General features: G+C 43.7%; 4 protein-coding genes across 5 annotated transcripts in view; 2 read left to right on the top strand and 2 right to left on the bottom strand.

Annotated features, from left to right (window-relative positions):
* Nucleotides 1-876: 876 nt before the first annotated feature.
* aadacl4 (arylacetamide deacetylase-like 4) lies at nt 877-4,292 on the top strand (the record flags this gene model as incomplete). The annotated part of the gene is made up of 4 exons (XM_083971014.1): nt 877-1,053; nt 1,503-1,728; nt 3,328-3,391; nt 3,509-4,292. The coding sequence occupies 4 exons, from the start codon at nt 877-879 to the stop codon at nt 4,290-4,292; spliced, it is 1,251 nt and encodes a 416-aa protein (XP_083827140.1).
* A 521-nt stretch (nt 4,293-4,813) lies between these two features.
* Nucleotides 4,814-6,661, top strand: cfap107 (cilia and flagella associated protein 107; the record flags this gene model as incomplete). The annotated part of the gene is made up of 4 exons (XM_083972203.1): nt 4,814-4,924; nt 5,466-5,576; nt 5,937-6,111; nt 6,381-6,661. 4 exons carry the CDS (start codon nt 4,814-4,816, stop codon nt 6,659-6,661), a joined length of 678 nt encoding a protein of 225 aa, XP_083828329.1.
* A 1,801-nt stretch (nt 6,662-8,462) lies between these two features.
* Nucleotides 8,463-10,727, bottom strand: klhdc7a (kelch domain containing 7A; the record flags this gene model as incomplete). The annotated part of the gene is made up of 1 exon (XM_083971471.1): nt 8,463-10,727. One exon carries the CDS (start codon nt 10,725-10,727, stop codon nt 8,463-8,465), a length of 2,265 nt encoding a protein of 754 aa, XP_083827597.1.
* A 3,858-nt stretch (nt 10,728-14,585) lies between these two features.
* The window catches only part of igsf21a (immunoglobin superfamily, member 21a), a gene marked incomplete at its 3' end in the record, with an annotated part of 215,497 nt that continues 206,693 nt past the window's right edge, over nt 14,586-23,389 (bottom strand). For both annotated transcript variants that reach the window (XM_083972308.1, XM_083972309.1), the window contains exons 9-10: nt 19,162-19,200; nt 14,586-14,662 (exon numbers count right to left, since the gene is read on the bottom strand). In XM_083972308.1, coding sequence (XP_083828434.1) covers nt 14,586-14,662; nt 19,162-19,200 — 116 coding nt within the window. The remainder of the gene's footprint in view (nt 14,663-19,161; nt 19,201-23,389) is intronic.

Genomic DNA, 23,389 nt, shown 5'->3' with positions numbered 1-23,389 from the left:
TTTTCAGCCACTGGGAAGTGTTTAAAGAGCAGCCTCACAATGGTTGCTTTGTGCTGGGCTCAGCTACTCAGGCAAGGCAGAGAGGCTCTCGGGGGCTGCTAAAAACTCCAAGACAGCATGACTCCAGATGCTGCCTTTATTTTGGAAATTTCTGAGATTTACAAAACGTGAACTCAAAGTCTTGAAGCTTAATACCACAGCATTTCCAGCTGAAGTGAAATTAAATAAAAGTTAGAGAATTTCCAAAAACAAGCCAAAAGTCTAAAGACATACATTGCAGTGAGGTGTACATAGAGAGCCCCAGGCTGCACGCAGAATGCAAAAATGTAAATAAGAACATATTCCAGCAGGCACTGTTTATTTAAACTCATGCTATCACTGCCATCTACAGATCAGCAGTGAAAGTTCAGATAAGGCTGCTCTCAGTCGGCCCTCACTGGCAGCATCTCCCAACATTTTCTGTCCTTAGACACCAGACTGCCACTGTGCAGAGTGCAGCCGAATGAAGCAGGGAAGAAAACAAGAAAAGCACAACATGTTTCAGATATTTGCAAAAAAAATATTGTTTGGGTTTGAGAGGCACTACAGAAATGTGCGAGTTCTTGTGCTGCTCCAAACATATTTTGTGTAATATTCCTCAGTGGAACAACTTGGTTTCTTTGGGGAACATATAATTACTTTGACAACACAAGCATAAAACATGACGAGAAATATAATTATTTTCCTGGGCAACAGGCAGCCAAACATGTCATTAAGTGAAACCAAGGTCAGAATACATTGCGTGCGGATGTGGGAGGGGTGGAGAGAGGCTGAAAACAGGTAGATAAAACATTTACTCCTAATGACTTACCTTCAGCGGAGCAGACCAGCAACACCATGGACATCGGCTGGGCAATTTTAATAATTGGCTTTGCTGCTCTTGTTGCAGCCTTCCTCCTTCTGGTAATTGGACTTGTGTACTCTGAGCTGATGAATTCAGACATTCCTCGTGGGGTTGCAAATAGTGGGAAACTGCACATGGTTCATGGCTTGTTTGTTGGCATAGCAATTGTGGTGAGTAACTACATCATCTATGGAACTGTTCGCGCTTATTATTAAATGTTTCCTGCATGTTGTTGAATATGTTATGATTTTTCTTTTTTTTGACTTAATGAATTGTTTCATTACTTAGCATGAAGGAAAATGTCTCTGCGAGAGCAAGATTAAAAAGAGAAAAACTACTAAAGTCTTCCAGGCCCTTGTAAAAGCTGGTCGTCCTTCCTTTGTCCTCCAGCGGCTGATAAAGCTTAGATCAGAGAAACTTTAGATAAGAAATCAAGTCTAACAAAGATGCAAGAAAGAGAAGGTCATGTATTCACCTTCTTTGATGTTGTCATAGTAAACATGGTCTCTCAGAGAGAATAACTTTTACCTTGACTTTAACCATCAAGAACAGGGTTTTCTTTTCTTTCCTTTTGTTTTCCGAACCTGTAGTAGTAAGTCTGTGATTCCTCTCCCACCAGGGCCGGATCCTGCACCGTCTTGGTGTCTGTCACCAGGTCAGCTTCATCCGATGGTTCGTGGCCTGTTTCCTGACCTCCTTGAATCCGGTTCCCACGGGTCTGAGAGTGAAGAACCTGAAGTTTTCGGAGGTGCCGGTGCGAGTCTATGAACCCACCACTGCTTGTGCTGGCTTGAGAAGAGCTCTTGTGTATTTCCATGGAGGAGGATGGGTGCTGGGCAGTATAGGTACACAATGAACATATTTAAAAATGAGTTAAATAAAATACACAAAATTACACCATTCAAAACTAAAATGAGTAATTATTAGACTACATTAATGAGATGTACTCATTAATCACATACATAACATTTTACATGATTTTACAATAATTCATGTAGGTATGCAAACATACCTGTCAATTGGGGAAACAAGAAGTTAGTCAGATGGATATGTACAGCTTTTGGGGATCACAGATTGGTCCTTAAAACTATTAGTGTATTACAGTTTTTCTCAGTTGGTTTGGCTCATTTCTCTAAACAGAAATTACATTCTCAAAACTCTAAGATCATTTGTAAAACAGTGTTACAGTTCACCACAACACCATAGATCACTTGCAAAAGCGCATCTCTTTCTCAAAACAGTTCACTCGTGTCAAAACTAAATTTCCTTCTCATACAAACAGTCAGTTCCCCCAAAATGCATCGTCCCTTTGGCATCGTGCACTGCAAGTCAAAATGTTTAGATGTTTTGTCACTGTGGGGACCATTGAAATATTCCTCATGTGACAAAAGTTACTGTACTAGTTTTTTGTCTAGCTTACAGAATACCATTGTGTATTAAACTGAAAATAGATAATTAAAAAAAAAAACTAAACCCAGGATTTTAGGGTAAGAGTAGCCTATAAGGTTTCAACATCACACATTACACTTATACTGTCAAGGAAAGGCAGCCATTTTTATTCACACGTAAAGTAACTTCCATTCATCAGAGTAAAAAGAAAATGTACAACATCATATACTGTGATATAAACACAAAAACAAGGAAAATGATGCTGTAAATAAAAATATATGGTATTCATGGTCTTATGTTCTTTTTGGAGAGGAGAATCAACAATCAGTTTAGATCAATAAGATCTATTCACCTGGACATTGTGCTAACTGCAGCTACCTGCACTTAATCATTTGCAAAGATGTAACTTACTGAGACATTTGCAATTTGATGAAATGAATGAGAAATACATTCTGTTGTGAACATTTGCCAAGTGGTTTGGAGGTTTGTCCATGTTGTTTTGAGAATATGATTTCTGTTTAGAAAAATGAGCTAAACCAATGGAGAAAAACTGTAATATTCTTGAAATGAAATGAGTTATGTGTGTGGTGTTTCACTATTAATGTATTGCAATTTGATGTTAGGCTGTATGGTGTCCAAATGGTTTTCATAATGTGATTCCTTTCACATACTTTCAGGCAGTTTGGCCATAAACAGTTAATAGTTTTATTCTGAATATTTTTGAATGTCAAGTATGTGTAAACTGACCCATAACTACAAGCCACAAGCAACAAGAAAAACACAATATTTCTCAGTAAAGATAAACTATAACAATCTATAAAATGTTGAAATGAACAACAACACACTGCTTAAATGCACTTTCCATCTCTGGACCCAGGGTAATGTTTATTGATTCTAATACATTTCTGAAATAACATGGTGTCTGAATACCAAAGAGGAGTGTATGTAGTGTAGGGACAAGAAAAATGCAAATGTCTGTCTGTGATAATTGTGCGGTTGCCACAACAAGACCATTGTTAACCGTGATGTCCTGATGTTCTGCTAATTCTGAACAGATTCTGTCGATGAAGTCTGTCGGCACATCGCCAGCAAGTCTGACACCACCGTTGTGTCTGTTGGGTATACTGAAACTTTTCCACAAAGCACAGAAATAACCAAGATCTTCTGTATTTTGTTTAACACGCTGCCAGAATTCAACATATTGACCCCCTCATCTTCCCTTCTGACCCCTCTTAGGTACAGATTAGCCCCTGAGCACAGGTACCCCGTCCAGCTGGACGATTGTGAGACAGCGACGTGTCACTTCCTGTCTGTTGCTGAGGCAGAGTTCAGCGTGGACTCTCGCAGAGTGGCAGTCGGAGGGGACAGCACCGGGGCTAACCTGGCAGCAGCGCTGTGCCAAAGGCTGGCGAGGAGAGAGGATGGACATCTGCCATTCCCCCGTGCTCAGGTCCTGGTCTACCCGGCCCTGCAGATGGCAGATTTCAACCTGCCCTCATACCAGCAAAATCATGCTGTGCCCATATTGTTCCGTGGCCGGATGGCGTTCTATTTCCTGCAGTACCTCAACGGGGACGTGTCTATGTGCCAGGACGTGCTGGAAGGCAACCATGTCCCCACTGAGCTCAGGCCACGCTACGAGACATGGCTCTCCCCGTCCAACTTAGCTCCAGAGTTCCTTGCGCGAGGCTTCAGCGAGCCCCCGGCCCCAGAGTACGACGGAGAGGTGTATCACTCGCTCAGAGCTGGTTTGGAACCTGAGGTCTCCCCTTTATTGGCTGATGACTCTATCATTCAGAAAACCCCGCCCACTTTCATTCTCACCTGTGAGTATGACATCTTGAGGGATGATGGGATACTTTACAAGAAGCGATTGCTGGACCTGAAAAAGGACGTGACCTGGCAACATGTGACAGATGGTTTTCACGGCATGGTTAACTTCTACAACCAGGGCTGGCTCAACTTTCCCTCGGCCCTACAGGTTGTAGATAGTGTTGTTAACTATGTGAAGACACTGTGAAAACCGTAAATAGCACTAAGAATGTATCTCTATCGTGTTTTACATTTTAATAAACAAAACTTGCCTCCAGTGGCGCAGTGTTCTTCTTCATTAAAAGTATACTGTTCACACAAGACAAAAAAAAAAAAAGACCCTCAAAAATCAATAAACAAAACCTGTTTTATTCTAAAAATGAGAAGTAGCCTGAGGACACAAAGTCTGAAAACAATTTTTGGCACTATTCTAACAATATAGACAGAGTATACTGCTGAAAGGTAAATGTCATGCCCTAGCCTTAAGGAATTTATTTCTTTTGAGCACAGATGTAAGACCTCTCCCGTTTGCTTCCAGGATCCTCTGCTTGCCTCTCCTTTCAGTGTTTGCTGTATCCATAGCAACAGAGCTCTTCTATTTCCCCTCCACTGCCTAAGCCATTGTGGGGCCAGGTGAATGCTCCTCCATGCTTCGTGTTTGACAAGGTAACTGTGTTATAACAGGGCTTCAGATTTCCCTGCCTTGGTGTGTTTGACACCGGGCTAAGTATGAAGCAAACAGGGCTGGTGCAGGACAAATGGGCCCAGACCGGATGGAGAATAGAGCAGAGATACAGAAACAAAGTGCTTGTAGGCAACTGGGCAGAAGAAAGACTTCAGGTAGGCATCCTGTGTGCTTATTGTTTATTTTACCTTCATCCTCTGAACAACAATATCAACAGACAGTGGGTCGAAATATGGGGCAGACTATTAGATGGTGGCTGTATCAAAATAAGACAACCTCAGTTGAACATGAGAAAACAGAGTGTCTGTGCCTTTTCATGCTGCAGATTGAAAACATACAGTAATGCCACGCCGGTGGCAGCCTGCCAAAGGTTTTGTAACACCTCAGTCGGTAGTCAAATCTATAGCAAAGTGATTAGGCGGCCTCAGTTCAGCTACATCAGCACAGCCTCCTGGTGGGAGGTGCAGACTAATTGCATTGACGTAAGGTTCGGCCACGGGCTGCTGGTTCAGGATCAGGAGGAGAAATGACTTAAGAAATACTGTACAACAGCGCCGATCGATAGTGAAGTGTGAGCTTTGCTGATCCTCACGCTGGACTCATTGCTCAAGTCCCCGTACACCCCCCTCCCACCCCAGCCCCCAATTCCCCCTCCTCACTCTTCTTTGCAATGTCTGTTTACTCTGTCCGACACAGTTCACTCGGGAGCCAAAGACAGCCAACAGCACCAATCATGTAGACTACCGGCCCCACTGGGACTTGAAGCCAGACATCTCAGAGAGAGGATCTGCCCTGCTGAGAGCTGAGGTCAGCCTTTAACTGCTCATTCATGGCATTAACACCAATTGAATGCCTGTCACAACCCTGCAAGTCAGGGCTTTCTTCTCTAGATTGTGGCCACTTCTGCATAATGTTGAGGGCCAAGATAAAGGCCTGCGATAAAACTCTTTATGAAAGCAAGTTTCTGGTCGGACTCAGCAGTCATGTAAATGTGTAAAATCATCATTCCTCGAGGGCACTTAAAGGCTAGTTAGACCAATTTGCTGCTGTCACATGATGAGCCTCTTGAAGATTATTGTAAAAGAATAGGTCATGCCCTCTATATTTTAATCCTGTGAAGGCCAATGCATACTGGCTATGTTGAGACAACTGCATATTGTCTTCCAGGGGCTTTCATCCAAGCAGCTATTTGCCCATTATGGCCCACCATCCTCTCATTACTTGGTCACGCACTATGAAGAGAGCTACGGGCATCAGCACACCAGTGCCTTGCCCACTCAGCGACCCTGGCATCCCGACAGCTTGACATGGCAGCCCGAGAAGCGCGGCCGGCCAACTTCTGGTAGACCGCCGGCACGCCACCATCGCCTGAAACTACACATTATAAATAAGAAATAATATATTAGAGCAGGCACCACTGCTGACCGCAGAGCAAATAGTACTTCAGCACATTTCATTCTGCGTGGACAAAACACATCAGCAGTTGTGCTTATGAACAATTAAATCTGTGTGGGCCCTAGATGCCTTTTATTGTTCCAAGTCAGTCACCAGTGTAATTAATGGCTGCAGTAACATGGCAGTTAACTTTCTCTTCTCTGTGCTCCCGTGCAGCCCTTCCAACCAGCTCAGTTGGCCTGCTGCAGTCCACAAAGCGCCGTTTGGAAGAGCAGCAGTCACACCTACCATCGCTGACTGTATACAGGTCAGAATACCAGAGGCACCCACTCAGTGCCTTCTGCCAGAGACGCTTTGCCAGGGCTTCACACATGCTCTCCAGCCACTTCCATGCAGCCAACCACAACAACAAGGACCTGGACCTGAGATGGCGCTCGCTGCCGCTGGTCCCTGATCGGTCTTCCAGCTTACCCTCGCTTTCACAGCAACAGGCTTAGAAATGACTTTGTGCGGCTCTGGAATAGCCTCACATGCTGCTTGTTAATTTAGAAACTCCTCTCTTTTATTAGTGGACCAGCATGAAGAAATTTAACAGAGCAGACCATTTGGGAAATTAAAAGGAAGTTAAAAAATTAAACATGATTCTCATTATGTTTCTGTGAGGAGGACTATACTGTAGATTTACTGTGTGTTGTGTCGTGAGCAGTTCCAGTGTTTATATACATGAATGTGTGTGTGTGTGCTAAGACTAAAAAGAGAAAGGAGGGGGTTGTAAATCATGTCCACCCCTTCACAGAATAATTACATGCAAATTCTCTCTCTCTGTCTCTGTGCTCGCTTAATATCTGGAACTCAGAATGGCTTGTCAGTATTTTACTCTAAATACTCAGGGGAGGGGGAAAAAAAGGAAAGAAAGAGGTAAAATAAAAAAAGAAAGAAAGAATAAAGCAAATGTTTATGCCAGAACTGACCTGGGTTTTGAGGCAAACTGGAAGCCATGAGTCATCCAAGGCAGTGTCTGAAGGGACATGTCTAACTCCCTTTCCATTAGGTGTTTAATTAGGAAGAATCAAAGATGCTTATGTTTGATGGTCAACCATCTGCGTCTGCCTGCCTGCTGCTACCACTGCCTTGCAGTGCAGCTGAAGCCCACTGTCGATTCCTAGCTTCCTCTGTATACTGTGCTGCTGATGCCTGTGTGTCACATGACGCCTCTTTGCTGTCAAAAGTCTGGCCCTCAACATGTTTCACCCTGTTGCATTTGCCTCCTGAGCCACATGATGGTGCTGTAGCAGCATGTCACTCTGCCGCCTCTCCTGTCAGTGAGCCTTTGTAGTCGTGAACTTAACTGTCTGTACAGTGACAGACTCGGTTATAAATGAGCAAACAATGAGAGATTCAATATTTGTATAATTTCTTGTGCATATTTCCACTGTTAATGTCATTTCTCAACACTTCAAAAATAAAAATATACACTTGGCTTAATCTCATTACTCACTAATTGTGGATTAATATGCAATGAATGACAAATTCATATATTTCTTTGATGTTTATTTAGGTGAAGCCATAAACAGAGAATCTGCTCAGTCAAGATTAAAACAAATACACTTTTTCCGGCCACCAGAAGGAGAGCAACTACACAAGTTTAAAAAGTTGTGATGAATCCTCACGGATGCTCACATATTTATATTGTATGACACACCCATTTGCATCCTGTCATGTTTAAAGAGCATCCGTAGATAATTGCGTCGTATTCAGGCCACTGTATAAGTTATATCTGTGCCCTACACAGTTGAGCACAGTGATAGATTATCACTGTGTTGCTCAAATGTAATGTGTTAGAGTTGAATGAACTCATTTACTCTGAGACGTTGTTGTGAATTATCACCACAGCTAAAGAGGTTAAACATCTGGAATGATATAAAACTACCTTAATGGCAGGAAGGAGTGGCAAATCAAAGAGGAAAACAATTTACATGGCAGCACATCCAGCGTAAATCTAAGCAAACAGTAGTTTGACTACCATTAAGAGTCTAATACTTTAAATGTAGTACTGCCAGGGGCCGACATAAGAAACACATTTCTTTATGCAAACACCCAGTCCATGAAAATGAATGTGCCTCAGAAGCAGAAGCTTTGTAAAAGGCCGACAGAAATGACAACACCACGGTTACAATTTTACAATATAATTTGGGGCAAAACCCACTCAGTCAACAGGGAACGTGATGTAAAGCAGGATTCTGTAGGGATACTCCATCACCACCTAATCTTATCTCCAGCGGAAAACTGAATCCTCCTTTACACACTGGTCTGCCGAGGCTTCTTATCAGGGAGTGAAAGGACAAAGGGGAAAAGTATGCCCTTCGCCGCAGAGAGGACACTCAAATCCTCATCAGCGAAAGCGGGGGAGATCTCATCGGCCTCGAACCTCATGGTGAACTGCCGGCTGATGCAATATATTGTGTTGCCCATCGTGACGCACTGGAACGCAGGGGGGCGGAGGAGCCGTTTGGTGCTGCACTCGTACCACAGCCGGGCCACCGTATGGTAGCGGTACACGCTGAGGCCCAGCAGCGCGTTGACGTCAAAACGATAGAGGAACCTCCCCACGGCCACCATGTCTGTCGTTCTGTCTTTGCTGCTGACTAACACGCTCTGCCTCCAGGTGTCCGTTTTGGGGCTGTAGCGCAGCAGCATATATCTTAGAGTTCCCCCAGATACAAAAATCTCTCCACTGCACACGGTGACATGATGCGCCACGGCAAACGTATCATTAGGCAGCGGAGCCACGAACGTCCATCTGTCCAGTCGCGGGTCGTAGCGCTCCACCGAGGAGAGGCACTCCCCTCCGATGGCGTAGACGTAGCCCTCCAGAGCAGCCAGTTTGCAGCACGGTCTGGCTTCATTCATAGGACTGATCTCCTTCCAAATTGATGTCAGAGGATTGTAGCAAAACACCTGCTTTGAGGGTGTCATTTCTCTGTCTGTGCCTTGGCAGCCCACAGCCACAAATAAGTAGTTATCCATTGTGCACATGGCACAGGCTTTGGAGATGACCTCCTGTGGGATCAGGCAGAGTGTCTGCCAGGAGTCTTTGTAGTCATCATAATAGTAGACTGCGCTGGATGTCCTCCTCTGCTCCGTCTCTGCTGTCTGCAGTCCTGTACTCCTGGCCCAGTCTTGAGGGTCCATGTCTGCCACCATGATGAACCTTCTCCCCCCCGTTCTCTGCTTCTGAATCTGTTCCCGCTCACCAGCCATTAGCCGCCCGTAAAGGTTGGGGTCCCGGAGCGCCTGAAGGTAGTTGTCTGACATGACCCTGAGGGCCGCTTGCTGCACAGAGGTCTGGCCGTACTTTTTGGCCAGGTACAGCGTCTCTAAACAGTTCCCCAGATCCAGCTTACTCATCAAAGTTTCCTCGTCCGCACCGTGAAGAGTGTTTGCTGGGAAGTGTAAAAACGGAGCCCCCGCTACAGTCTCTAGCTCAGCCTCCTCCTTCGAATCACAGCCTTCTGTAGAAGGACTCATCGTGGGGCGAACAGACGTGGACTCTCTGCTGGTCGGGGCAGGCAAGTGAGTGATTGGAATTGAGGCTGGTGGAGTTACAAAGGGGATGAAGAGCTCCGACTGCTCTGCTGCAGACAGATAGCTCTCCTTGCGTAGGAGTACAGACCTTGCGGGGTGCCGCAGCGTGAGACTTCCTAGCGAGGAGGGATCCTCAGCAGCGCTTTGTGGTAAAACCAGATCTCGCATAATGATGGGGCTCGGAGGGGAAGGAGGGTCTGTCAGCCTGCTGCCATGGTTTCCAAACTCCACTTGCTGTGACTCAGAGTTCCTCTCATACTGACCCAGCGTAGTGTTGGAGTCTGTAACAGAGTGAGAGGAAGATTCAACATAGTAATCATAGATCTTCCAGCGCACAATCTGGTCTCCTGTTCCTTCCAGCACCACGTTAGCATCCTCCACTTTGATCTCGGCCTTGGAGAGGAAGCTGGAGTAGGCTCCCTGGTGCTCCCGGTCCTGCCTTAACTCCCTGCCCACACCCACACAGCCCTCCAGCTTCTGTAAAAAGCAAGGGGAGCGGCGTCCCGTCGTACTGGCCATTCCGCTCTCTGTTGGATTCGGAAGGTTCAAAGCTGAGCCAAATGAAATATTTCTGGTGGCAACCTCTGGCTGCATCTGATGAGTGAGTATCTCTCCAACCATGCTGATATCTCGGTCACTGTGTGATATACTGAATGCATCCGTTTTAGCTTGGCCTTCTGCTGTTGTGTCCTTGGTGATGTCAGACGTCAGGTCTTCGGCGGCCGAGTCTGCGTGCGATGATCTGGGTCGTCCGCCCCCATCATCGGTGTCATGCTGTCGCATAGTCTTGCAGTTTTGGCAGGTCGCATCGTGTGGCTCTTTGCCGTCTTTGCAACAGAGCTGCTTTTTCCTCGCCTCGTCTCTGGAGCCGTAGTACCTGTAGGCCCACGACACCAGCAGCACCGCAGCCGCAGAGATGCTGAGTTTCAACAGCAGCTGCATGTCGAACTGAACGCCCAAAAGCTCTGCAATGGGCATGGCTGGAGCAGCGAAGGTGGCGTCGATCGGTTGACTGATCCTATTGAATGTTATTGTCTCTGACGACTCAGCTTTTCACGGTAAGAGAGCTGCTGTGATCTGATGACTGCTCCTCTGCACCCGAGGGATCATGTGTAAAATGATTCCTCTAAAGGTAGACTACTATTTGCATCCCTAGCTGACAAGGCGGGGCACTGGCCATGCACCACCTGTTGCAAATTCAATACCCATACACAGAATATGTAAATACTCAATAGATCAATATTTGTCTATGCAGTTCACTGACACACCCACACTTTTTTTCCCACCACTGTAAAAATGTCATCCAGGAACTCTGGAAGTAATCATTTTTTCTTGATGTTTATAAGCAACACTTTATTACTACAATTTGCGTAAATGTCAGTAAGAACACGCTGCTGCTTAACTTGCCCAACACAGAGCTGGAGCTGCAGCAGGAAAACCACAGTGTAAATGAGGGTTGGGAAGAGTTGATAGATGACATTTATCAAATCCTTAATAAACAGGATACATCTGTTTGCAGGACCATACCACAGATCAAAGGTCTCTTTTCTGCGACAGTGCAGATGCTTAAATTACTCTCAATAAAAAGAGCCTGAAGATTGTTCTCAGACAACTAAATGGCACTTGGTATTGTAAACACATATAACAGCATAAATCTTCTGATGAGTGCCAGATGGAGAGAGTGGCTTAAGGAAAAAAAAAGAAAAGACCTGCAACATGCACTAGACTAGGATGTAAACATACATCTTGTGGTCACATGGGAGCTGTGTCATTTGGCTGCCACTGTCAGGCTGTCATTTGTGTTGCTGATAACACCCTTCAGCCATCCCATGGTCAACAACAGACCAGTGTTTATTTTAACAGCACTCTACGGACGGAGCACTTTAGAGGTGGAGCATGTGGAGAGGCACACAGAGACACAGAGGTTGTGTCAGGTGTCCTAGTTGACATGCGGCACTGTTTGGTCATCTGATAGCCGAGTCCGTAGACGGCATAAAGGAAACCAGAATCTGCAAGCATGGTTGACTCGTGAATAATTCACAGATGGCCCATAGAAGCTGTTTCTTATCCTCTCCGTTAGCTCCCAGTTCAGGTGAACTATTCAGAACACTGCTGAGAAAAAAAAGCATGATTGTTGACCATGTGCACTGTTGTGGAGAGGCACTTTCACCTCTTCTTGTTGCCATCCATGGTAGGCATGCAAACTGTGACTGAACAAGAAAGGAGAGAACAACAGGCTTTTTTTTTTCTTTTGCCATAGAAACTGTGGTGACAGCTGAGCAGGGATAGAATCAGTTCAACATTAAACAAATAAAGCTTAATAGTTTGTGCCATCTCAAGTCATCAATTCTGTTAAAACTAATAACAATAATACATTCATTCTATGATAATGATAACAAATATACCGAGTGAAACAGCAGTGGCTCAATCCAGTCTCCACTGACTTATAAACAGCGAACAGAACAGTGTCCTCACATGTGCATGAAAGCAAAGCTAACCCTTGTTTTCACACTGGTGTCCCTATAATTTAGTCCAATCACCACCGAGGTAAACAACTGTTTCACATTCATGACTAAAACAGACATATTACTCTTTAGGAAACAGAAAATGCTTGTTGGGATCTTTTTAATCCAGGGCTGCTTTAAACTCATGTTGAATTGAAGTCACATTAAAGTGTTCATACATATTAACTCATGGGCATTTGTATTACACACACATACACACACCCACACACACACTCACACACAAATACACTTCTTCTAATGTTATGATGATTAAGTCATGTAAAGACAATTCTGTACATTCTCTAATGATTTCACAAATGCAGATTGGCCCGTTGCTCCTCTCTCTTGAATACAAAGTGAGTGATAAAAGCAAAAAAAAAAAAAAAAGCTCTTGAATCCAAATTAAAATGATAGCTGAGATAATGGTACACAGTGGGTAGAAAGGAATCCACGCCCTTTGCTTTCTTCAAATGGAAAAAAAAAAAATTCACAGCACATAAGACTGTCTGTTAATAATGTTTGTGCTATGCAGCTCTCATCGTCGGAATGCTGGAATATAGATTGTACTTTGGCAAGGTGAGCCGATATCCCAAACGAACAGGTCTATCCTTTCTGTTCGCCTAAGCTTTCAAAAATCTCTGCTCTTACCTCCCACCTGGTTTAAACCTTAATCCCTTAATACGTGTTGTGTCCTTAGAATAGCTTGAATAGCAATTATTGTGAAGTCCAAAAAATGCAGGATTACTTTGTATTAAGCTACTCTTCCCCATGTGTGTATGTGTGTGTGTGTGAGAGTACAATCTGTAAAGGGTTAACAGCAATGTCAGAATGTCCTTCAGAAGTCACGATGGGGTCACAATTTACAACCAGTAGAGTAACTACTGGAAGTTGGCTGTATCTGACGATGTTAGAGTGGGATTCTCATCCAATGAGATGACAGACAGTCTCTCTAGGTTTACACAGGTGTGTCAGTGTCGGGTCCTGCACATGAGCCGTAAAAAGGAAAAAGACAGATGGAAGACGCAGAGCTACGACTGAGCACATGTTGAAACACGGTGTGTGAAGTAAAGTCAAGGCTTGTGAGTTTCATCATCTCTCCATTTTAATACAGGTGAAATGAAACAAATGCAACAACCCTGTTTTACACACGCTGCCTCAGGTGAGCACCTCGCTGCAAATGGCGGCTAAAATGATCCTACTAGTACTGTAAATGTGTGGGGTAAGAGTTACGTATTGTACACAATGTAGGTCACTTAAAATAGTATGTCACAAGTAAATAACTGGATTACAGGCCAGTGACAATGAGTTGCAGTGCTGTCAATTGCAACACACCAAAAGGAGAAAGAATCTTCAAACGTCACATGCACCACAACCCCAAAACAGCAGACATATGTTAGATCTTTTTTTTTTTTTTTTTTTTTTTTTTAACTCTGGCCTTGGAGACCTGCCATATAGATAGAAAAAGCCCAAATGAGAAACAGAAAGTCTGTTAATGTTTCTGTCCTTTTCAGCCACAAATTATCTCTGAGAACAGTGTTGAATGAAGTACAAACAAAGGTGAATGAGCGTAGACTCCAGCTATCTCAGCAACCATTCCTCACCATATCCCATATAACCTTTTAATTATTTTCAATATTTACACTGATGTACACAAAATACACTCAAAAAGGAGATTTTTTTTTCTAGTTTTCGCAATGCGTTTAAATCCTCTTGTACATTCCAAGCCATCAGAAAAAAAAGGAAAACCTGTATATTAATAAAAAAAGAATGTTCTCTTGGAGCATCTGTGTTTTGCCCCCCGTGGTTTTTATCAGCATGTTGCTATTCAGGTACATCCCAGGACACCAAACAGACGGGTTGATAGGGTGGTGCACCCACAGCCAGTTCCACTTTTCACATTTCAGTCAACACCAATGACATTTTGACTCATCAAAATAAAATCCAAATGCTTTTTTCTTTTCTGTTTCAAATCAACTGGTTTTTATTGATCAACAGGCAGACGTGGGACAAGAAACAAAAGAAAAAAAGAAAAGAAAAAGGTGTAAGTGGGCAGGGCTATATAGGAGGTGGTAACTGTCATGTTCATCATGTTGTTCTTTTGATATCATTATCTTGGTTATTATTTTGTTACAAAAAACAGTGGAGCGCCATCCTGTGGTGGCGCTGTTTCCTGATCGACGCATGGAGGGTCTTGTTGATGACTGGAGAAGGCTTGCAGGATTGCGGAAAGTGTGTGTTTTCATGTGTGTGTGTGTGTGTGTGTGTGTGTGTGTGGATATGTGGATGTTGTGTTAGAAGGGCAAGTGTGTGAGAGTGTCTTGGATGAGCAGTTTCACGTCAGTTCCACTGTCACTGTGAGGACAAGAGCCATCCACGTCAGTCCGAGCACGTCCGTGCCAGAGGCCCCATCTACAGACACACAGAGACACAGACACACAGAGCCGTCATCCATCATATCAGCAACATTAAACAGTATTGTGAGCCATGAATCCCATTTGTCAGAACTCGAATGCTTTGAATGCACCTTTGTGAAATAACCCATCAACCGTCATTTCACTGGTTGTTTGAATGTAACCCACAATCACACTGCATTTGTTCACTTCAGAATGAGCTGTTATCATATCTAAGCATGTGTTAGAATAAAATCAAAATAAAACGTAATTTGAAGCTGTTTTGATAAATTAATATGATATTATCGTTGCTTAATTAAAAAAAAAAATCAATCAGTAAAAAATGTTGTCTTATTATTCATACTTTCTAATTTTAACTTAATTTACTACTTGAGGGACAGCACAGTGTTGGGGAGTAGTCAGCACTTCATATCACTGCTTGTTGTGTGTACAAGTACACCATGTCTATGCATGTATTTTGCAGTCAGAGCTCAAACTCCAAAGTCTGGTATCTCTGAATGTGTTCAAGTCCATGATAAATTTCATTACATCCAGGCTTCAGGAGTGCAAATGTTTTATTTGAGTGCAAATGTTTCACTACTCCTGTAAATTCTTTTAACTATTGTATTCTATTTGTTTGTTTCTTCTTTGGCTATGATTAATGTGACGATGTGTTGAAACTGTATGTGCTGTCATTCTTGGCCAGGTCTCTCTTGCAAAAGAGATCTTGGATCTCAAGGGGACAAACCTGGTTAAAGAAAGAAAGAAAAAAAAAATGTGATAAATAAAGAATCTTGATGTATCACATGGACAAAGTCAACTACAAAGTCTACAGTAGCTTTATGTGTGTCCTTGGCTGATCTTAGCTATGTGTCACATAACATGACATTCAAGTGACTGACAATACAGTGTCAGTGCATTAACCTCAGTGTAGGAATGCACCGTGTCTATTCAGTCTCTGTGGAAAGCTGTTCTAGTGCCAGTAAAGTCACAGTTTTCTCTTGAAGCACAGGTGTGATGACTTGATGGCAGTTCTGCTCTGAGAGGATGATGACAGCAACTGATCCTTTTGTACAGTACATTAATTTAATTAATGTGAAATATACTCTGTGGGCTTCTTTGAAGTGCACAATGATGATACAGAGCAGCGCTCCCACCACATCAGCAACGGGGAAAAAGCACATCTTTTAGTGAAGTAGTAGTTCTTTCTTTTCAGATATTAGGAGAATTTTCAGATATAAAAATGGAGCGATGAGGAGCAAAGCCCTGCTTCTTTTTCTTTATCTTTTTTAATGTTTTGAACTTGTTGTTCTGAGGCCCACAGCAGGGACACTAGATTACAGAGGAGAGATCAGCAGAGACAGCAGCTTTATGCTGCTATTGTTTTCTGTTGCTCCCCCATGGATGTGTTACTGTGGAAGTGGAGCAAATGGGAGGAAAGCTGTGGCTGACTGTGGGTGTGGCTCTAACAGAACCAACAGTTTGTCTAGGAGTCGCTACACCTACAATCTCAATCAGAACTTAAGCCTGATCACACTCGGGAGTGGCTGGACTCATTATAATGAAAGTTTGATCTGGCAGTGTTTAGTGCTGTCAGGTGATGGAGTCCTTGTCTCCTGGAGGCTGAGAAAAGTTGCTTCACTGGATCATAAGCAAAAGCTTCATGTTTGGCAAGACTGTGTAAATTTAACTAACACAGTTTCACGGCGACTCCCATGAATGTAAGTCTGCAAGGAAAGATACAGTCAAACATGTTATTTAACATCTAGCATATTTCATTGTGTTTGGGCGAGTCAGACAACCTTGATAACAAGTGGATCTTCTCAATAAGTACTTCATTACCTTCTGTAATGGGCTCATCCAACCATAAGACCATCGTCTGAGCTCCCTTCCAGTCTGCAATCATAGATGCAAGTCGCCCAGCCATCTGTTTGCCTGTTTTTGGCTCAGACCTCAATGCATTTCTGCCAACCTGATTTTTTTTTTTTTTTTTTAGACCACTGGGACTGATTTCTGAGGCAACATGCTCTTTTTAATAAAGGATGACTCTGCCTCAGGTGTGTTGGATCTAAAATGCCAGATGAAAACACAACGCTTCCTTTTTGTATCTGACTACATGACTACTGGGAAGGTTTATGTCAAGTTTGCTGCCTTTATTATTTTTTTATTACCGTGGGTAGACACATCTGTTGTACTCCTACCAATCTGGCTCCAGACGCTGATCTGACCTCTGTTGTAAAAGATGATTTAAATGAGAATCCTACAAAGCCCAGAGTAGAGTGACAGATCGACCGTGTGTGCCAAAAGAGGAAAATGTTGAAAATGCAGATTACTTGATTACAGGCTCTTATGATTTTTTCATTTTTTTTACTTAGCCCATCCATCCAGACTTTTTAAAGTTGTAATGAATTTTGCTTTGTGATCGCAAAACTGAGTCCCAGGCAAGATGATGAACCCCAAACTCGTGACACTTCCACCAGCTCAGGCCGACAGGTATAGTATTATGCGGCAGCAACCTTGTCACATTTTTGTCTTCAATTTCACTCATCTGAAATTCTGTTCATTGCCATACAGTGCAGCTTGACAAGTTGTCTGTGAGATTGGAAATCTGACAAAGATGAATACAGATAACTCCTCACAGAGGGAAGCGCAGTTTTCTGACTGACTGACTGACTGACAGGGGCGGTCTTCTCTGTTCGCACTGAATGAGAAGTCGGGTGTTGAGCCGTGGAGCGAAGGGCCACGCGTGTGTGTGGTGACCTGTTGGGGCCATGTTGTACACCAATTTGACTTGCATGCAAGGCATGTCGGCGCATCCATGCTGACCTGATTCTGTCCTTGCTGTGACACACCTGCTCCCGCACTTACCATAACATTTGCATATTCAGTTTTGCATCGCTACGATACGACTAGCAGAGATGGGAACGGTAGAGGAAGACATGGCAGGAAATGGGATGAGAGACGGAGAAGGTTTAGCGGATGAGGGACAAAAAAATGTGGACGTGGGAGAAAGAGAGTGATGTCCATGTCAGACTAGAAGACTGTTTAAATCTCCTCTGAGTATAGGCCACTTCAGCTTAAACACGGCTCCACTTGCCATCTGCTTGGGAAGCTGTTCACACTGTATGCCTTAACAAACATGGGCGACTCACATATGCACTCGCGATCATACACCATGCAATTATATCATTCCAATTGATTTTCCAGTTCATCAACAGCAGCCTCTTGCAGAAAAACTATTACAATATAGGCGTTTTATTGCTTCATGGAAGAGGAGGTACGGTCTACATGTAGTGCACATCTCTTACATTGGGGATTCTTTCACTAATAACTAATAACTGCACATTTATGTGGATTGATCTCAACATGCTGTTACATTACAGCACTTCATAGAGCTTGGAGGAAATGGAGCCAAGCAGTCTTGCTTATATAAACTAATCTACATGAGCTGTTAATGAGTCTCGTCTTACGGCTCATCTGCTTTTTCTTGGCTATTTCTAAGGGTCACACACTCTGATTTCAGACTGTGTGAGTCTTTGGACCACTTCATCTGTCAGAGGCCCATTTAACACCATTCCAAACTCAGGCTGTTTAGACAGAATTGAATCTTTTCTTTTTATTCTGCACAGAATAATCTACACTGATCATAAAGCTTGGGAGATTGTGAGCCAGACTGAAGAGGAAAATAGGAAATATAAATATGATGGAAGGGGGACAGACAGAATAAATGAGAGCGAGAGAAATAAGGTGGTGGGGGAAAAAAAAAAAAAACTACCAGAAATGCATGAAACAGGAAGAGAGAGGCTGGCACTGGGAGACGGAAAGTAAGTATGAAAAGTCAGAGAGGAGGGGAAGAGTAAATAGACAGAAAGATTGAAGTAGAAAGAGAGAGGGAGTGGCAGAAAAAAGGAGGAGATGGAAAGGTTGTTGTCACAGCCCTGCGGCTTCTCCTGACAATTCCTCATCTTTACATATGATAATCTCAGAAGCCGCAAATGAACCACCACGGCACATATAAAACACCAATAATCTCACTCTCAACCAAAAGTGACAGGCTCCGTTAGTCACCGGCAGAGGCTTGTTGCTCGCTGCTACTGAACATCGGCAAAGATGAATCCTGACTGAAGCACTCTCTCACGCAGTCTATCTGGGGCAACGCATTCAGGACAGAATGAGAAACATCCACCTGTCAATACGTTGAATGTTAAAACCACAACCCTCCCCCCCCCCCCCTCCCCCCTCCCATCCATAAAGAAGAATTTGCCTCTCTGATGGGTGCCAGGTTTCTGCACCAATTCTCTCACTGAACAGACTGCAGCGTCAAATTTTCCTCTCATACTACACACACACACTGTCTATGGAAATATGTTGATTAGGTGACCTAGCAGGATCCATGACATGCATTGTTCTGAAAACATAGTCACACACACACACACACACACACACACACACACACACACACACACACACACACACACACATACAAACACTGGTCTTTTGTGTGGCGGAAATACTTACTATTCTGATTCTGTGTGTTTTTCATCATGCTTGGATTTTCTGTTGGAAAAAAAAGAGTGAGACGATCAATCAGCGTTAGTTGTTACTCAGAGTGAATGACTCAGTGAAGGAGGGAATTAATAAGAGGACAAAAGAGCATGGGAAGAAGAAAGACAGACAGAGAGAAAGAGAAAATTTGTAATCTCTGACAGAGGTTATGGCTTTCTAATGAAGCTGAACTCCAAAGTTCCTGAAGCACATGCTAAATGGCACATCCCCAGTGAGACAGAGAGAGTGGGCCTGCTAATGGAAGTGGGAACGCAGAGCGCTGCACCAGAACAGCCGGGACACTTCTTTAGCAACAGTGAGACTGCATGGGCAGCTGCAGCAGTGGCCAGACATTGGTGGGGAAAAGGGGTTTGGAGAGAAATTGACTCCACCTTTAATAAGTTGCGCTGATGTCTACGCTGCACAATACGCTCTGACAATGTATTTCCACAGTTCTCAGGAGGGATAAAGTAATTGCAAAGGAAGAGGCAGGAGAGCTTGCAGAGAATTAGTAGCACCCCTGAATTCCACTTTGTGAGCTATTTTTGGACGGCAGACTTGACATATTAGAAGGTGGAAGCTACATATGCAGCGCAGTGTGAAACTCTGCTGGTCTGACGGGTCCCTCTGGTCTCACTGCAACCATTACCACAGCCGCTCCTCGGAGAACACAGAGGAATTAGCATGTGCACTTTGCATATGCACGCTTGTGTCTGCCTGCCCCTGGACATTTGCATAAGCATACATATCGCTTGTGTTTCTGCATGTGTGTGCAGTTTGGGCCGTCTGCCTCTGTGTGTGTGTGTGTGTGTGTGTGCGACACTGCCCAGCTCCTCAGTGCTGACTCACTTCACAGTATAATCTCAGAGGGTATTATCACTGAGGGTGGCTAAAGATGTACATCATCTAGACGTGAGCGCTGCTCGTCGTCAGTGTGTCTCTATACCAAGCTGTCATTATACTCTATTATTCCTGATGATGTATATTGAACACTTTGCCAAGCGAGCAGAGCCCCCAAATACTTCTATCTCCTCGCCCCCGGCAGAGAGAGAAGTGTCTCATCTCAAGGCCACGGGGGACGGTGCCAAGGTCACTTAATCACCATTTACTTCCCCTAAGCGTGAGTGGAAGCAATCTACAAGGAGACAAGCAGACAGATGGGCCATAGTAGGCACCAAGCCGATGACACCTGAGGGTGCATCAGGGTGTTAAATAGACATTAGTGCTCTTCCTAGCAAAACGCCTCCCAAGGTAACGCCTCCCCAAAGTGGCACTTTCCCCTCAAAGTGGCTTCTTATTAGACCCGCCCAGTACTTTGTACATTTGTGACATACTTTATTAAATCTTGTTCACAGACGTGTTTCGTTTTTTTACAAAAGGTGGATACAATATCCATTGAGTCGATGAAGTATGAAAATGGAGTCGACCTGATTTCCGTTAATAGGGCGCTGCAGGGCTGAGAGGCATACGTGGGCATACCACAAATACCTCTGCATTTAAATATACATATTTTTATCTCCTGTGTGACTAGACTTCTAACTGTTCCGTGTCAAAACCTTTCTTTAGACAAGTCATGTGTAACTCTGGCAGCTCTGTCTATCAATAGTAATGTCTTCCGGGCCTTTAAGGCACACTTCTCTGTCAGGTGAATGTTCTTGTATTACTCTCTTCAAACATGACAGAGCCATTATAGATACAGCTGCTATACTTTATGCAGGCGGGAATGGTAGAGCCGCTGAGGGACAATGGTGGAAAATTATGACATCAGTCTGCATCAATTACAGATTTAAAAAATCCATAAAACTCTATCAAAAGATCACAGTGAGTGCAAAGGGGGGCTCACCCCTGCTTTTCACCAGTGGCTCCCAACCTGTGGGTCGCAGCCCATTTTTCTTTAACTAACTACTGCTGCTGGAGAACATCATCATGTATAGCCTGCTTGCTTTTTTAATCTCAGTCTGACTGCATGCTTAAAGATGACATCCATGGCAAACGCTGCAGTATTGAAATAGGTATCTGGACAGCAAGAGGAAGAAGTAAAAGGAAAGTGAGATGATGAATTGGCAAATAATCTCTCTCCATCAAACACAATAGATTGAGTTTACACGGTCACAGTTCTTCCTTGAAAATTCAACCGTCCTCATTTAAATCAAAAGTGCTCTGAGAAGGCATTACAGTATTTAGCCTTGGTATTGTTACAGCATCAAATAACAACAACAACAATTTTATGATTGTCAATAAGGTTGGAAACCACTGATCTTCTATACTTAAAGGATAATTACCGCTTTTTACAATCTTGACCTTATTTCTAGCATAAAATATGATCATTTACTCACCCAGATAACTTTGGTGTCATTACAAGTTGTTCTGACGAAATGAGCTCCATCAGAGAGCCGAGTATATCCATATAATGTGAGTCTACAGGGCAGCAGAATGCAGCCTCTAAATAACACATTATCTGCCACGAAACTCGTTCATTTCACTAATATTTAGTTCTGATACACTAGTGCTATTCCCCTCTGAGTCCGGGGTTAGCTGATATCAACATCTGTCTGTAGGTTGACCTACTGACCTCTGACCTGGATGATGTCATCTCTGAGCGCCATGCAGCTTGTTGCTACGGCTAATGCTATGGTTCGTTTCTGCGTGTTTCCAACTTGTCAGAACAAAAAGAGCAGCTGGATGAAGTTCAGCTTCCACAGGCTTCCTCTCCTCAACCTGGACTCACTAAAGCTCTGGATAGTTGAGATAAAAATGGACCTGAATGCCGAAGCAGAATCGTTATTATCAGAATGAGCCGGTCAGCGCTCAGAGATGTCATCATCCAGGTCAGAGGTCAGTAGGTTCGTTTCTGCGTGTTTCCAGAGGTCAGAGCTTGTGGATCAGGACCCACAAGCCTGATGAAGCCCACAGGGCGAAACGCGTTGCTGCTGTTTTTAACAATAAATTAATTGAATGTACCCCATTGTGTGCGGTGGAACCTTCTTTTCTTTTTCCACAGACCCCGGATGTTGATAACAGGTCACCCCGGACTCAGAGGGGAACAGCACTAGCGTATCATAACAAAATATTGGTGAAATGAACAGGTTTCGTGGCAGATAATGTGTTATTTAGAGGCTGCATTGCGCTGCCCCTAGTTCTTGCATTATACGGATATACGCGGCTCTCGGCTGGATCTAATTTCGTCGGAACGACTTGTAATGACACCAAAGTTATCTGGGTGAGTAAATGATCGTATTTTATGCTAGAAATAAGGTCCAGATTGTAAAAAAAAACTGTAATTATCCTTTAAATCTCATAGACAGAGACAACACATCTCCACATATCATTTCTGTAGGTTGAACAGTGTGTGTGCTGCAGCCTCTCTGTTACTGTGAAGTCTTCCACATCACACTGAAATGGTATTGAAAGTAATTGCCACTGTGACTTTTATGGAAAAGTGACTCGGGGGGGGGGGGGGGGGGGGGGGGGGGGGGGGGGGGGGGGGGCTTCGACTAACATGTCACATCGCCATCACATTTAGTTAAAGTGCATGTCTGAAAAGGGCTGAGGAAGCCAGCGCCCATTTAGCAGCAGCACAGCTCATTTAATTAAAACACCCTTCTTCACTGATAGAGATCGCTGAAGAGGCACAGGACAGCAGATCCCCCATCCTCCATGAGTGGCCAGGGTAAACAGATCCAGAGGAGCAGCACACACAGACATAACAGAGCCTGCAGGCCGTCCAGCTCCCACATCAACACCAGTAAATGAACACCTTCCAGGTTGCAGTGAACATATTACCTTGGGCTGGCCATTGAACAAAGTGCCTTTCTTACACTGTCAACAACAAAGGTCCTTTGATTCCATCATGGGCCTTTGATGCCTCTGCTGGCAGTTGGTGTTTAAGTGAGAGAGCACAAGACGTGCCATTGATGAAATAGTCACTGAGTCCCTTGCTGGCGAGTAGTTATCTTCACTAAGTGCAGCCTTAAAAGGAATGTGTTGTTGAGCCAATTAGAGATACAATTTCTTATTAATCACACACTTAGCTGCATTAATCATTCATACCTAAAAGCGGTCACATAAATCTCTTAAGTATATTCCAGAGATACTGTAGATACATGAAATTTTGTAGAATTATATAATTTTCTGTGACATTTAGCTGTGTAATTGTATAAGTGTTTCAGATATTCTTTTGGAGCCAAGTTGAAAAGTTAAA

Source organism: Trachurus trachurus (genome assembly GCF_905171665.1).
Source record: "Trachurus trachurus genome assembly, chromosome: 5".
NCBI lineage: Eukaryota > Metazoa > Chordata > Actinopteri > Carangiformes > Carangidae > Trachurus > Trachurus trachurus.
This window is presented reverse-complemented; position numbering and strand designations above follow the sequence as displayed.